Raw genomic sequence first — 16894 nt, 5'->3', positions numbered from 1 at the left:
GGGATTTGCTGTCTACTTCCATGGTAACAGCAGTAACTTTAACTAAGCACTGGGAATAGTTTGTTTTTCCTTCTCTGTATTTATGCTTTGGGTCTTTCTTTTTAATGATCTGTTTGCATTTCACATACTGAATGAAGTACACCTGAGGATATCTTGCTTATGAGACAGTGCAGAGGATATTTTTTTCTGAGCATGTGTCTCTGAAATTAAATATATAGCCAAAAATAATAAGACTTTTTAAACAGGTAAAATGACAGTCTTAATTCTTAAATAATAAAATAGTTATATATTTGTATTTTACTTTTGTTTAATTGTTACAAAAGGCATTTCCAGGCCAATACTTAAAACTGTAGTAATACTGTATAGACATCATGTGTTATGTAACTTAGAAGATTTAGTATCAGAAGAATGTTTATTTTGTGTGTAACCTCAAGCATGGGCATAAACTTATGTTTGTTTGTTTATTTTCATAGAATTTAGTGCTGGCTGAAGACAGTCCTGGAAGAGATAGCACTGAATATATTCTTGTCTTTGAGCCACATCTGCCAGCTTTGAAAAAACCTTTGGAACCATATTGTCTCTCCTTTATGTTTTACAATGGTATGTTTCAAGTGCTCTAAAATATTTGCTTTTCCTTAGAATCAGCTATTTTTAGATCTATAATATGTTTTCAGAACTATGTTATAGCTTAATAGATTTTTGCTAATGCTTAAACCAGTTAAGTGTGTTACTGTATTTTCTTCTAAAAGTTTGTGTATTCTGTAGATTCCAAGAAACAGCAGCTGATGGCAACACTGACCAGGGAGAAAGACCAATTATCCAAGTCCATAGATCTTTACAGAAAGATGTTTGATACAACGAATCAGCTCGTAACTGAAATGAAATGTAAGTTCAATCAATTATGTAAATAATTTTTCTGTGAATTAAACTTCTGTTTTATAATGACTTTGAGAATGTAGTGAAGGGGAGAAAAATAAGTATTGAAATCATGAGAGATAGTAAATAGAGGCTAGCAGAAGGGGTATATGTCTTGCAGGGAAGCATCTGATTATTAAGCATTGGATGTTCCTACCTATAAAGGTCTTGATTTGATGTAGAATGTCATATGTCAGAATTATCTAAAGGAAAAACAAAAATTGAAGCTGGTGTTCTTTTTATCCATGACTGCCTTTTGCTCCCATTTTTGCATGCTCATACATCTGAAATTCAAAAGTTGCCTAAAAATAATTTGAGGTGAACGAACTATAGATAATCCTCTTTTAAAAAGTTAGTCTTATGTTTTCAAAATGAAACTTTTCCCACTTCACATTTGACCCTTTGTACATTATTTAGAAGTGTTGTGTCATTGTATTCTTCAGCAAATGTAATTCTTTATGAATGAAGAAAATACGTTACTTGCTTTTTTTTTTGTTTGAATCATCCTGCCTGTTGATTAAAAGGTTTGTTTTAATAATTGAATTTTGAATTTTTATTTTAAATAATCATCAAGTGTAAATGAAGCATACTGGCATAGAAGATTCTGCTGTTTCTTGTAATTTTAATACTACATATTTGCATTATGAATGGAAAATCTTGAATTCCAGTGTGATAGGTATAAAATCTTGTTTCATACATGTACATCTGTAGAGAGTAAGAGTACAGCATTACACTTTAAGTAATAAGATAATTTCAAATACAAGCATGCTGTAAGTTGAGGGTAGAAAGCAATTCACCTGTTTACTCATTTGTTTTTGAAATTAGTTCAGATATGAGAATGGAGGAAATAGTGTTGACAAAGTAGTGTCCCATATAACAGACAACAGAAGGTAGTGCCAGCCACCACTCTACTATTTTGTCTTGCCATTTCACTTGTTGGAGAACCATTTACAATGATAATTGAGGATGAAAACTAAAGCCATCTAATATTCTCAGACTGATACAAGGTCTAGGCCCCTTTGCTTCTTGAAGCTGAAGGCATGGCATCTGCTGAAATTGTTTAGAAACTGGACAAAATTTCAAGATCTTTGTGGGAAAATTCTGATATTCTGTGCTGAAATTAAGAAGTAGATGGGGTCAGTTGCAGCTGGCATAATTCTGTAAGAAATTCTCTAAGTGTTCCATTGCTTTCTATCATTTCCTCACTCTCTTTTGATTTTGTTTCAGGTCAGGTTAAAGAAGCTGAATCAAGAGAAGCTCTCCTGAAGAATGAACTGAAAAAGCACCAAATTGAATTACCACAGACAAACATAGTATGACTTAATTTTTACTAAACTCCATTAACATATCTAAAATTGATATTGATAATATATCAATACTAATATTGCTGAATCACACCTGTTACCAAACCAGTGAAAATTTAAACTATAGAAAAATTTGTGAATCTATGTCAAACTTAATTTTTTTTTTTTTTTTTTTAAATATTGCTCTGTTAGTGTGAGGATCTTTTAAAATACTGTTAAAGAACTAACAAAAACCTTGTCTTTTATATCCTGGTCTTGTTTTTCTGCTGTGTTTCTGCTAAAGTTACCAGTGTTACTGGTACTGCTAGATGTTACAGTGGGTTTTTGGAGGCTGGTCAATATATGTTGGATGTATTCTGGCATAAGTAAGCCAAAGGAAAGTACTTTTTTTAGATAATCAGGGAAATGCATATGTTACTGCCAAATTTCATGTAAAAATAAGTTTGGAAATATTCAGGGCAATGTGCCCCTATTGCTGATTTCCCTTAAATATCCAATTATGTTTTAAGAAATTTCTAGTAAGTTTTCAAAATACTAACATTTGGGAGAAAAAAACACCTATATAAACAATTATCTTTAGATCAAATAAGACCAAGTTATAGTCATTAATCACAAATCACTGGAATAAAATTGCAGTCACAGCACTGAAGTTCCCCCTACTGGCAAAATTTTTCAAGCCTGGACATAGTCAGCTTCTGAATTTTTTTTTTTTTTGTGCATTCATGATTGTCTCTTCCTGCTGTTTCAAACTTTCTGCAGTTTTGTCTCTAATCAAGCACTGATAGTTCTTTGTGAAATGCTCCTTGAAGTCCTTAAAAATTAAAAAAAAAAAAGTAGCAATTAGAAAGTTTGGTCACAATTGCAGTGAGCTTTCCTTTTGCTATTCTCTGGGATTGTGCATGGTGGTCCCTTATACATTAAAAGTCTGTTTCAGGTTATTGAGTGTTTATTGTTAGAAAGTTAATTGATGGCAGATAACTACTTCTGCTGCTCAGTCCAATGGTACATGCTTACTGATTTTAAATTTTCATTCTCAGCTTCAGTATGTGGATTCTCTTCTGAAAAAGAAGATGTTGGAACAAGAGGGAGTAATGAAGCAGCCAAGGAGAACTTGTACCCTCCCAAACTATCCAAAAGGCAGCCAGGATATTCTAGGCAAGGTGAGTTTTCTTGCAGGGAGCCTTCCAATGAGTTCTGTTGGTTCCACGAAGTGGTAGTGATGGAAAAATTATCCAATGACCAGTTCCCATAACACAGCCATCAGCAGGGAATTGAATGTCTGTCTGAAGTTGCCAGGATTATTGTGATTACTATGAAAGGGGACATGGTCTTGGTTTCTGTTTTGACTGTTGTAACTTCTGTGGTACAGATTGCACATTTAGCTCAAATTGAGGATAACGAAGCAGCAAAAGTCATCTCTTGGCACTTGGCAAGTGACATGGACTGTGTAGTCACACTGACCACGGAAGCCGCTCGGTCTATCTTTGATGAAACTCAAGGTCGACAGCAAGTGCTACCCCTTGATTCTATTTACAAGAAGACACTTCCAGATTGGAACAGGTAGAGAAAAAAACTGTGTTCTATGTTTGTATTACACACTTCTTCAACTCTTTTTTCTCGTCTAATTTGATTTTTAAATCTCAGTTAAAGATTTGAAGTATAAAATTTCTGGATTCATTATCATAGCAACAGTAATGTCACTTGAAGTGTTAGCTGAGATCTCAACTCTACATTTTTAACTACTGTGTGATGTTCTTTATTTAATAAGGTGTTTCTATTACATAAGATAATCTTCTTTTTCTTCATGTCTACAAGTTTTCTAGAGCAGGAATTTATTTTAAATAATTATAGTGCTTGTAATCAGATTATAACTCTAAAAAAATCCAGCTTCAGAATGCATTCCTAAAATCATCTGTAGTAATAGAAATTCATTTTGCTATTTCAGTTGCCTGAAAAATAAAGTACAGTATTTCTACTCCTGAAAATAATTTGCTTATGAAGATGACTGCTAATATAATAAGAATGCCCTTTAGAAAAGATCTGATGTATAAATGTATTTATAATGTTCAAATTCTCAATTTTCATACTACAGTGAATTAAAACTTGCTCATAAAGTAGTCATATGAATTTATTGGAAATAATGTCTCATAACAAATCAGTGTTGTACTAAAATGTCTTTAATGTAACTGGAATTTAAGATAATGGTGGGATAATTCATCTAATGTGGAAATGTTAAGATGCACTCAGTTCAGTTGGAAATTCATGATTAGGATAAGGACAAATTGCTTTCTTCTTTTCTTCTCCCTCACTGTCCCCTTTCTTTAACCAGACCTTTACCTCACTTGAAAAATGGAAGAACTTTCTTCAGACCTATTGGAAATCCTGTATTTGCCAGAGATTTGTTAACATTTCCAGATAACGTAGAGCATTGTCAAACAGGTAAATTATAAGAAAGAAATAATTGATAACTTATTTCTTTTAAAGAATGAAATACAGAAACATCACAAATTATAATCCATTCAATAATCCTCAATGATACATTTGCATATACCAGCATACATTCCTCCTGAGTTCTGTTGGTAAAAATAGAAGGGCTTTAGCATTAATTATTTTTAAACAGAAGTTGTGAAAATTTCAACCATGACCACTTTCTTCTGCTTGTTGTCTTAGTTTCATTTTCTCTACTTAGATGTATGGCAGGTTTTTCTTTTTTTAATTCCTACAACATTATCTTATTCCCAAGCTCTTTAGAGCAGGGACTGGCCATCACAAGATTAATTTTATAATCTCATATTGCAGAAGTTACTCCTTTTGTAAGGCTCTGTTTCCAGTTCGGTTCCTCTCAGAAATGTGTAATGCATAGATTTTTTAAGTACGTGCAGACTGAACTGTACATGACTGTGTGTGTTATGCTTAAACAGCATAATAGTTGTGAGAAATCTTTCAGTTTTTACGTAGATTTCAGCTTAGGAAACTATTGTCCTCTTGCTCTTTCTAACAATGTAGCAATCCCTACCTCTTCCTACACTACTTTTTAAAATTAAACAGATCTGCTCCTTTATATGGAGAGTTGGAGTCTGTAGTTACTTAAGTTTTGCACTTAATTTCACGACTTCCCACTATTGAAGTATTCCTCTCTGCTGTTAATAAAGACAAATTTTTAACCCTATGCATTTTCAGAAAGTTAGATATTGACAGACTATTAACTATAAATTTTTTAACTATTCTTCATGTCCCTTAGAGAAATTGTAAAACCACATTGCATTGTATATCTCATGCATTACTACATCGTTAGATTTTGTATGGAACAGGCTTATATTAGAAGAGTCTTAAGCTCAGTTGTATCCTTCGCATGTGAATGTTTTTTTCTTTGATCAACCGTTGAATATGAAGAAAAATATTAAGAAACTGAGTACAAAATTCAACATTCCAGGAAGATTTTTTAAAATTTATCATTTATATAATTTCATGAAACTTGGGATTTTATTATGTGTGTCTTGATAAATGTAAAGTATCAAGAGAGTATTTTATTGGAAAATACACACAATTATGCCAAAAGGCACTTAAATGTACTATTTTTTTTTCCTTATGAATTCACTGATGAAAGCAGAAGATTCCATATCTGTCTCAACCTCAAGAAAATTTTGTTGAAACAAAAATTATTTACATACTATTTCCCTTGCACTTATCTTAGAAGATGTAATAATGATGCCTCAGAATTGACTTTTCAAAACTCAAGTTATTTTGCTCTGGAGAAATTTCATAGTTCAAAAATTTATATTTTTCAGTGTTTGGTATGCTCTTGGGTGATACTATCATTATAGATAACTTGGATGCTGCCAACCACTACAGAAAAGAGGTGTGTTTCAATTTTTCTTTAAATTTTATTATACAGGTATATTGCAGAGCTACATATTTAATATTTTAAAAACTTAGGGTAATTTCCAAGTTTATTGCTGTGTTAGCTGTAAGTGTGCTTACTGTCTGCGGGTCTCAAAGCACTTAACAGTGAATAAAATCTCTATTATTAGCACTGACAAGATTACCTCCATTCAACAAATTCTATTATATGAATGTTGCTATGGCACATGGGACCATGTTTCCAAAGATAAGCATCTTCAGTTCTGCTGTGTTAGTGTTAAACACAAGTTCTTCTGTACTATCCTAGTCACTCTGTGTCATAAAACACAGGACTCTAAGGCACATAGTGAAATTTCAGATCCACTTGACTAAAAACTTAATGTGAAACTTACTAGATGTCTTTGAGACCCATTTTATTTAGGTTTAATGGTACATGTTTTAGCCAGCAAGAGTCTCTGAGGAAGTGCTGATACTGGGCACTTTTACTTTCAGCTTATGAGTTTGCTAGATTCAAAACAATGATTGAGCATAAGAATGTAGACCTGTACTGATTGCTACTGCTTCCTAATTCATACATGTTGATAATCAGCTTTTCCCATGTATAGATCTAAATACTGCCTTCAGAGTTCTGGTAAAATGTGAGAACACAAACCCAAAAAAACTGGTTATCATAATTATTGCAATACTGCTTAATTTTAATATATGCATTTTATTGCTTGAAAGCAGTCATGACATAATTTCATAAAATATGTTTTTCATTAGGGGACAAAGTTGCATTGCAGTTGAAAAATACAAAGGTTCACAACAGCATTGCTGAAAACTTAGATTTTTCTGTGGAGTTACTAATTTATTATCAATTTTATACCTGAACAGGTTGTAAAAATTACACACTGCCCTACATTGCTGACTAGGGAAGGAGACAGGATTCGCAGCAATGGAAAATTTGGAGGCCTGCAGAATAAAGCTCCTCCAATGGACAAACTCAGAGGAATGGTATTTGGAGCACCAATGCCAAAACTTTACTCTACTATCTCTGTACAGATAGGTGGGTTAATGAAGTCACAAACATACAAAACTTAGAAAATTATATTACTTATCCTATGTTTTTTATTCTCTGATGTAATACAGAAAGGAAAATTTCAATTTAGCATACAGTTGTTTTAAGAAGTAGGAACTGTACAGTGTTCTGTTTATAAATTTGCCTTTTCTTAAAAGCTTACAGCGATGACATTTCCTGAAGTACAAAATAATAATAACGAGATAATCACCTTTTTTTCTTAGTCATATTAAAGAAGGAGTATAAGCAGTAATAATCATTTAAACAACTGGCATGAGAAGCTTGAGCTGATTGAATTCCAGCATCACTGAGAAACAAGTTTTAGGTCTTTCTACTCTGGAAACACCATAATCAATTTAGAATTTCTTATGTGCAAGTGAGCTCTAGTGGTAGAAAAATTCATGTTCTCAAGAGAGAATATCTCATAAGCTACCCTATTTCCTGTGAAATCACTTCAATTTTTTTATGTGCTCAGATTATTCATTTCAGAATAAAGTTTAGGAATTAAGTTAGAAGATGCAGTTTCTGACATGTAACAACTGACCTGACTGAGTAAAACACTGAAAAGTCTTACTTACAAGATTGTTCTTAAATACTTAAGTTTAAAAAGAAAGGACATGAAGTTTATCCATGACAGTGCAATGGAGGGGTCTGGGGAGAGAACACACATACCTATTAAAGTAGCCATATAGATGAGCAAACTACTTAGCACTGACAGTTGAGTAGGAGAAAAAAAGTAAGGACTTTAAAAAGATCTTTTCTCAGCATTTTATATATATTATGCCTAGGGAAAACACAATAAGCATGTCAGTCACAGACTAAAATACACTGGGTTTAGCACACTTTGTCTATCAGCATGTTTTCAATTGTTAAACTTGGTTATTAACCAATACAAATTGAATTGGAATTTTCTATAGTTTAGTACTGGAGCAATCATGGTAGAAGAAAAGGGTATGTTTTAATTTCACTTAGATAGATACTAGACACTTAAAGGAAAATTCATAGTACAATTCCATTTAAAGGACAGCATCTCATTACACAGGGCTTGTTTTGAACTTAATTTAACACTTAGCATTAGTTCTGACATGCTCTTTTTCAATGTTTGTAGGATAAAAGTTGCCGAATCTGTTATTACGCTGGCAAGGTACTTGTAAAATAAGCTATACTAAGTCTGCAGTGCCTTTTGTTAGTCTGCAGCAGCTCTCTGTGTGAGAGCTTTCACCCCATGGCAAACTTAAGGTCATTTAGTGTTAAGCTTTGTGCAAGATACCTTGTACACACCTGAAAGTAAAATGAATGAGTCCAGGCTAATATGCTTTAAGCCTTCCTTTATTACTTGACATATTTATTCAATGCCTGGACGTGGAAAAATTTTTTGTCTCATGTGTTTAAAGAGGAAAAAGGATTGTCAACAAAACACACCTCTCTTTATCTGAGTCTGCTTGATTAGATTTCCATAGTGGAACAGAGTGAAACTCAGTAAATGTTCATTTGGTCCACAAGGTGGAATACAATTCAAGTCAATAATGCAAGCTTCTGCTTTGTAGCACTGAAAACACAACATGCTACAAGTATCTCGTGTCATCAGAGGTAGAGTATTTCACTTGGACCACACAGGCAACAAGATCTGTGCAGTGACAGCCATTTTCCACATCATTTTTAGAGCTAGCAGGTACTTCACCGTCATCTAAGAGATGGACTCAAAAAGAGAAGAGGAATCAAAATATTAGATGTGATTTTTTTATTTTTTACTGTCATTTTAAGAACAGCCACTATAAGTTTGGATGTTTTTTTAAGTAGTGTTTTTGAAAGATATGTTTTCTTGTGGATTTATATGTTTTCTGGGTTGTATTGGTAGCATTCTAAATCAAAATGGTCATTTACTTATTGTTTTGTGGCTTATTGTTTTATTTTTCAATCAGATCTTCTTCAGCAATACCGTGCAGCAGTGATTAAATTTGATAGTGTGAATAAGGACCTTGATTTACATTTGCAGTCACTGAACACTCCAGAAATGCAAAAGAAAAAACAGGAACTTGCTGAACAAGAGAAAAGCCTCAAGCTAGTAAAACAAAAATTGGGTAGGTTATTGTATTATAATTTTGGTGTACTGTAGGAGAACAGTTAACTGCAACCAGATGTATTATGCTCTTACAAACTAAGAAGTTCAAACTGTGAATGAAAATTGTTAACGTTAATTAGTAGCTTAGAGATGTCACATTTTAGGGAAAGAATAGAAAAACTGTATGTAGAAGTATGATGCTGTGGATATTGCCTAAAGCAGCACTGCCCTGTATTGTGTTCAGATAATAAGAATGTGGTCAGTCTGTGTCTTGTGAACATGAAAATATGAGCTCACTAATAAGAGATTATATAACCATTAGTGTGGCGAGCCCCATGCTACAGAACATTGGCATGCTCTTTGAAATGACAGTGTAGTTAAGAGCTGAATTGCTTTTGCTAAGGAAACACAACCAAAACATTGTGCTATAAAAAGAAACACCCTGAAGTCTGAAAGGATTGTCTGCATTACAATTTTTTTTATGTCAATATCAAATAATATTTTAAAAATCAATATTTACTCTGGGACAGTTATAAATAAATAGCTTTAACTGTCATCTTTGAACTCTTGGTTCAGATATAAGGTAACCATAAAATTTATGACATTTCTGAAGTTGTATTTCAAAGGTCTAACTGTATTGCTATAGGGCCCATTTATAACCAGCAGGTTTCATTTTTCTTTTATTGGTTCTTACTTGCAACTTTTTCATAGGTATGACTGCTGCTTTATCAGATAAAGGTGCTGAATCATTACTTCAGCCTATAATGTTAGATATATCTGACACGCCCATTCCTCCCAAAAGAATGCGAAAAGACACACTGAAGAAACTGTATAGGTAAGTATTTTCTGAATCTAGTAATTATTTTCCCATAATCTGAATTCAAAACAAAAACTCGTTTATTCTGCATATTTTGAAATTCTTATTTGTATCTTATAAGCAACAATTAATAGAGTTTACAAAAAGCCAATATTCAAGATAATTTTTAATTTCTTTAACGTTTCTATCTCATTTAAAAGTTAAGCCTCATATAAAGATTTGTTTACTAATTCTAATTCTGTTTCTCTTTATGAACTGATCAGCATCTTTGTGCGTCACATTCCCCATATTTTCTGGTATAGTCCACACTTTTACACCCAAAACTATCTGAGATAGCTTGGTCTGTAAACTCTTTTTTAAAAAGTCTGCTGTCAAATACTGGATAGATGAACACAGAACTAATTATTCTTATGGAATAGAATCATTCTTACACTATTTTTTCTAAGTAACTGTCTGAGGTGAACTGGTGGTAAAGTGCTTTACCCATCTGTTCTCATTCCCTCTGTGCTGATGTTTGAACACATGCGCACACACACACACACACACACACACACACACACACACACACACACACACAAATTTGGGAAATCTGTGTATCTGTATCTTTAAAGTAAAATGAAACTGTCTTTGCCATTTCTCATGTCTCTCCTCATGACTACATAATTGTCTTTGCTGAGCTATGGTCAGCTATTTTTCTGAGATTATTTAAATTTTACCTAGTAGTGTTCTGTGAATCTCAGAACAAGTGTTCACTATATTACTTTACTTTTTATACTTGCTACTATTTTAATTTTTATCTACATATAGAATTAAAGTGGTTATGTAGTTAAACTATCTAATTTTAGCCTGTTGCTATTCTTCATTTTAACAAAATAAATGCAGTAATGAAAAGCTGTGTACAAATATGGGGTCTATATTGTTTATACTTTTGTGGGAGCTCTATTATATATATGTGTGTATAGATATAGATACATATATATATGTATATATGTAAAAGAAAAGCTTTATTTATAAGCCACTGTGCTGTGTTTTGTTTAGCCCAGAAGAGTGGATCTCCTCTCCTGGAAAGCAGCAGCAACAGCAAGTGTTGCAAATGGCCTCTTCAGAACTTAATGGAACTCCACGGAAAAGAAAGGCATAGACTGATCAGACTTGCTGGGAAAAGCTGTGTATTGAAAATGTGAATACATTCAGTTAAAGGAAATTCTTAGTGGTATTACCATTATTCTGAAGATTTTTATACTGATAGAAGATAAAAATGTATTTCAGTTAGTAGGAACAAAAGTGTAAGTATTTAACACTGATAGCCCAATTTTTGTATAGTTATTTTTCATTTCTAAAAGTTTTTAGAGTTATGTTCATGTGTGAAAAAAAAGTTTTTAAATATATTCTTTTTTATTTATGAAAATAAAAGATCTTTTCAGTAAAACTGCTTCAGTACAAAGCACTGACAATACAATCACTTGCATTGAATAGATTGTGTTGTGAAATTAGACTTTAATTTAAAAATCATCCCAAGATATCTTGAGGAAGATAGTCAAAGGTCACTTTTAGTGATCTGCATTGCAAAAATTTTAGTAATGAATGGGGCAGAAAAGGATCAGCCATGATTAAAGATAGAATTTCAGCCATGGTCAGAGCAAGCAGCTGGAAACAGACTTGATGGAAAGAAAAAGATAGGACAAGAGCAGGAAGCTAAACTTGAAAAGTATGAAACTATTAGTTGAAGCCCTGTGAATAACGTAGGAGACACTGTTCAGGTGTATGGATGTGTGGGTTCACATCTGCCTCAAAGATTTTCTGCCTTGGAGTGAATGTTGACGCCAGATCTACTGATCTGTACTCTCAGTAACATGCCTTTTATATGCATACTCATTTTCTGAAAAGGGACTTCAAACTTAAAAAGACATGGTGGTCTCCTGCTAGAAGTTTTAGAATGCTGATCACTGGTACACACCTCCGTGAATAAAATGAAATTTCTCCAAAGAAAAGGAGAAATAAAGCAGAGTAGTTTGTGGTTGAAGGTTTTCCAGAGCTTCCTGCTTTAAAGATGGGTTGAACATCAAATTATCCTACTCTTACAGAAAATAAATATATTCAAGTATAACATGCAACACCAGCAAGAAACTAAGCTAGCCCTACCTCAGCCCTTTTTTCTGTTCTTTCTCTCTCTTGATTAGACATCAAGACTTGAATCATGTAGCCCATCATGAAGGGTTTGCCATATAATAATTTGTCCCACCACACCAAGTTACTTGATAGTACTTTTAAATGCATTTATTTTAATTCTGACATCTGCCTAGGCTCAACCTAGGAGAACCTCTGGATAACCTTGAACCTTATACATATTATTTTAAATATGTATTCCTGCAGAAATGTTTCCTGTTGGAATTCATCTCTTGCCTTTGGTAGTCAGTGTAGGCACTATTAGCATCATGTGGTGTATCTCCCTGGTGAAAAAAAAACAAATAGAAAATTAAGGATGGTTTCCAGCGTTGTGCAATAGCTATCAGAGATTTTAGCAAATTTCACCAGGGAACTTTCAGGATTTTCCAGCAGAGCTACTATAGTGCAAGTCACTGCTTTGCAAAGCTGTTGAGGGCAGCTAATTTGGTCATGACAACAAATTGGAGCTCTGAAGGTAAGTGTCAATTTTTTTTTCTTTTACCCACTCTTCACTCTGCAACAGAGCGGAGCACGGGCCTCAAACATGCTAGTAGGCAGTGTGTTGTCCTCACTGATTGCATGAGGGGCTGGTGGAAATCCATGCAGGAAACTGGGAGAAAGTGGTTGTGGTTTTGGTTGAAAGTGGTTATGGTTTTGGTCTGGGTCTGCTTTTCTACTAGCACCCAGGGATGCAGAGACTGCCTGCCAGGTGAATGGGGATGGATACCACATGTAACCCAGGGAGGTAGATTATATGACAAGTCCTTTCTGCCAAACCACACTTGCAGTGTTACAGCCCCACCATCAGTATCATGGCCCTGACTCTACATCTCTACAATCCTGGTACTTCTCTAGCCATGTATCTCATCTGGGACTTCCTCTGCCTTCTCCAGGGTCAAAGTCTCCTTGTCAGCCAGAGCTGCAGTTCAGGGAAAGAACAGTGAGAGGGAAGGAGGAAGAGATGATGCCCAGGGAGCAAAAGGGAGGCAGGGAACCACTGCAGGGTGTTGCTATGCTACTGCTACAGCAGTATACTGGATGAGAAATACACACATTCCAAATGCCCATTGAGACATTGTGAGACTGTAGCAGTGTAATCACTGGAAGTTTTCTGCTGAAGCCTCCAGAGTAGGTGCACATTTGCTTAAGTTAGCATTATATTGCTATCCTGAACTCCATTTCAGCTAAGTCTTTAAAGAGATTTGCAGTCACCATTGGTGAATAGTTCATTCTTCAGTTGGTCACAATGGGAAAAGACAGAGGTAAGTTGCTTGCTTTTTAACAGCAAAGGTATGAGCTGTTCATAAAGACTTCAATAATTACAGCACATTACTGCAATTGTGGTAGTGTCATTTTGTGGATGTTTAATAAAGCATTATTAAGGAACTGTTATTAAAATATGTGCCTTCATGCACCAACATTTTATCCCAATAAATTGTTCAATTTAGGGGTTTTTTTTAATACTTGGGAAACAAAACCCATTAAAGTTGCATTTCATGATGATGCAGCAAGGATAGACAACAATCACAGACCAGATATGCAGTAAATTCCTTTTCATCTTCCAGAATGCAGTACACCATAGGAGAAGCCCAAATCACTTTTAATATTTTCTTTTTTAAAAGTCAGTTTGCTTATTATCTAGGAACTAGAACATGTCTTACTGACGGTAGCAGTACCAGTATCAGTAAAAAGCAGCTTTTTGCCTCCCTTTCTGCTTGTGACTCAACTGGGTGTATCCAGGGATTTTGACATTTCTGCCACACCAGATCATCTCCCCACAAGAACAGGTATCATTTCAGGCTCATAAAAAGTATGGACATGTGGATGTGCATACACATGCCAAGTACATATGGGCATGCATACATATAGGTCCTCTATTCCATATTTCCATAGACAAATTCTTCCATACCCACTGTGACTGTGGAAAAATTCCAAGAGAGCTATTGTGTTGACTGGATGTGCTTTAGCTGCTCCTATCCCCTATCTCTGCTTCTGTGGCATGTCTTCTCTGCTGTAAAATGGTCCTAAAGCAGAGCAGCCCTAGCTTTAGCAATGAAAACTGACTTTAAAAAGGTGTGCATGTAAACTAATTGAATGCAATTTTATTTTAACCCAGCCTATATATAAAACTAAGGAAAATTTTCAATTAGAGGCAAAAAAGAAATAGCACTTTCAATTTGTAAGTATGTAAATTCCACAAATTTTACAATATATATTAAAGCATTCTTACAAGTGTCACTAGCTTTTATAGGACTCAGTATTTATGAGGGCTCTAAAAAAACACCCACTCACTGCTTTGGGGGTTATTATTTTACAGTAGCCTTGCTCTTTATGACATCACTATTTGAGCCTTGTTTGTATGCATACTGTCAATCACAGGTGATCTTTGCAAGAGAAAAGGAGCTGTTAAGACCTTCCTTCAAAAAGCTGAAATTATTTTATACAACAGCAGAACTATGTTTCACTGTCTTACCTAGAAACAAATCATGAATTATTTTTTTTCATCTAATAACAGCTCAAGAAACTTTGCGTAAGTCATATAGTATTCACCCTTTTTAGAAAATGAATGTTACTTTTTAATTACTGAAAAGACATTTAGTGGGCTCTCATTTCTTATTATTCACTCTCTATCTCTCATCCTGCAACTTTGGTAAATCAATTAAACCATATCATGCAACAAATATTGCAACCAAGGCTGATTTCAAGAACAGAAAAATTATTTTCCCTCAGTGTACTTAAAAGTTTTTAAGTTAAGTTATTTTCCCTCAGTGTACTCAAAGAATGATGAACAAATTAACTGCAGCAACCTCTGATTCATCATTTTTCACATGCACACACAAAAATTGGTAGAGGAAAAAGTTACTGAATAAAAAACTGAGCTATTGAATTAAAAGTTGCTGCTACTTTGTTTAATGGAAAATGGGAATGATCCCAAAAACTTTAAAGTTAACTTTCCCCAGTAAACAGCTAGTGAAAACAAATGTTTCATATTAAATACAGCTCCTGCTTTTAGCCTTTTCTTATAAACAAAATATAGTAGAGAAATGAAATGGCAATGTCATAAAATTAGTAGCTAAAGACTGCCTTATAAGAAAAGAGAAAGGTGGACTGTCATGTTCCCGCCCTGTCTTCCACAAGCCTTTCTTTGTAACTGAGGGTCTCTTAGCATGTGCATGCTCCTGTGTGGTGGTATATTAACTTAAACTAACTGGTTCAGAAGATACAGATCAAAGGTCCAGCTCTGCTCAAACTGGAAGAGCTGGTTGAGCAAGAGGAAGATTCATGACAGCCTGAGGAATGCAGTGAAAAGAATTCTTCCGAAACAATGGTGGAGGCCCTACTACAAGTTGCTCAAGAGTTTCTTTTCTTCAGCAGAGTCCTGGGGCAATTCTAGGACAGAGAGTGTCCTGGGAAAAGTAAGAAGGGATGGTTAGAAGTTTTCTTCATACTAAGGACTTCTGGCAGAAGGAGTCATGAGAGTAAATTTGGTAATGCATACCAGAGCTAACCCAGCAGTGATGGGAAGTCAAGGCAGATCTGCTGAAATGGAAGCACACTGAGGGCTGGGTCACACATAACCTCAAATGCTAAAATAGAGCCTGCTTCTGTTGCAGGTAATTTTGGCAGATAAATAGCTTATAGAGAGCTGCTTTTAATGTACCAGCTCCATCTTGCATCTTTCATACTGAACTGACCTAAGGCATACAACACAGGTAGCGGAGTCAAACTGCTGCAGCAGCATGGTAGAAATGGGGACTGGTGAGATCAGTTAGTGAGTTGTGGTGTGTTGCGGTTGCAGTGTGGTGCACAGACATGTGCAAGCTTGCAACTAATCATGTCCTTCACTGGCATTTTAACCACTGTTTTGAAGTTTGTAAGTACATTCCAAGTGGAGAGCCCTTGGATGCCAAAGGCAGTTTGTTGTCATGCAGAGCTTGAAAGGAAAATTTCCTCTGAAAGTGGGTGGTCAGACCAAGACTGATTTATCCGCTTGGTCTCTGGATGGAGATTGTATCTACCTTCAGAACTGAACCTCTCTAGGAGTCCATGTCAGAGCATCTGAACTGTACAAAATCTGACCATTATTGTCCTGCTTTCTCTGGAAGCAAACATTGGGAGGCCAGACACAGTGCTGGCAGAGTGCTGTACTTGTTTCACACTGCTCAAAGTCAAAAGGGTCTTTACTTCTTCCTCTTAACTGTTCTTGGAATAAGCTTGTGATGCTGATAGAGTCTCTCTACCCTACTAATCTTTGGCATCCTCCTGTGCCAAGATAAACAAGATTCAAAGATAAGCAAGAGTCCCCAGACAAGTCCAAATGGGGGAGTTTGGGGTAGGGAAGGGGGAGTGTGGAAGCAATAAGATCATAAGGAATCAGGCATCTTTGGCTTTGAAATTTGGGTCTGAGGTTTCACATCTCCCAAAAGGAAACCTGAGAGTTTGTTAGGCCTCTGTTGTTGGATGCTTCTGAGACTGAAGCAGTTTGGGATTAGACATGAACCAGCCATGGAGGCTACTGGCACATGACTTGAGTCCCCAGAAGACTCAGGAGTGTGATAAGAGTTCCCTACAATTGGATGCTGATGGCACAGGGAAGATGAGCAGAAAGATGGAAACTGCTTGATTTCCCAAAAATTAGAATACCAGGTAAGTATGCAAGGATTAGCAGGAGAGTTGACCAGTCTATCAGGAGAGATGGACACATCTATCAA

The 16894-nt window shown here is 35.1% G+C and overlaps 1 protein-coding gene across 5 annotated transcripts in view; it reads left to right on the top strand.

Annotated features, from left to right (window-relative positions):
• SMCHD1 (structural maintenance of chromosomes flexible hinge domain containing 1) overlaps nt 1-11460 on the top strand; it is a 68336-nt gene extending 56876 nt beyond the window's left edge. For all 5 annotated transcript variants that reach the window (XM_085571973.1, XM_021551571.4, XM_085571974.1 and 2 more), the window contains 11 exons: nt 474-600; nt 766-885; nt 2143-2228; nt 3257-3379; nt 3589-3779; nt 4549-4658; nt 6008-6078; nt 6954-7125; nt 9060-9218; nt 9911-10034; nt 11055-11460. In XM_085571973.1, coding sequence (XP_085428099.1) covers nt 474-600; nt 766-885; nt 2143-2228; nt 3257-3379; nt 3589-3779; nt 4549-4658; nt 6008-6078; nt 6954-7125; nt 9060-9218; nt 9911-10034; nt 11055-11157 — 1386 coding nt within the window. In that variant the 3' untranslated portion in view covers nt 11158-11460. The remainder of the gene's footprint in view (nt 1-473; nt 601-765; nt 886-2142; nt 2229-3256; nt 3380-3588; nt 3780-4548; nt 4659-6007; nt 6079-6953; nt 7126-9059; nt 9219-9910; nt 10035-11054) is intronic.
• The last annotated feature ends 5434 nt before the right edge of the window (nt 11461-16894 follow it).

The sequence above is a fragment of the Lonchura striata genome, chromosome 2 (assembly GCF_050655825.1).
Source record: "Lonchura striata isolate lonStrDom1 chromosome 2, ASM5065582v1, whole genome shotgun sequence".
NCBI classification, from domain to species: domain Eukaryota; kingdom Metazoa; phylum Chordata; class Aves; order Passeriformes; family Estrildidae; genus Lonchura; species Lonchura striata.
The sequence above is the reverse complement of the archived record's forward strand: the minus strand, read 5'-3'. Positions and strand labels throughout refer to the sequence as shown.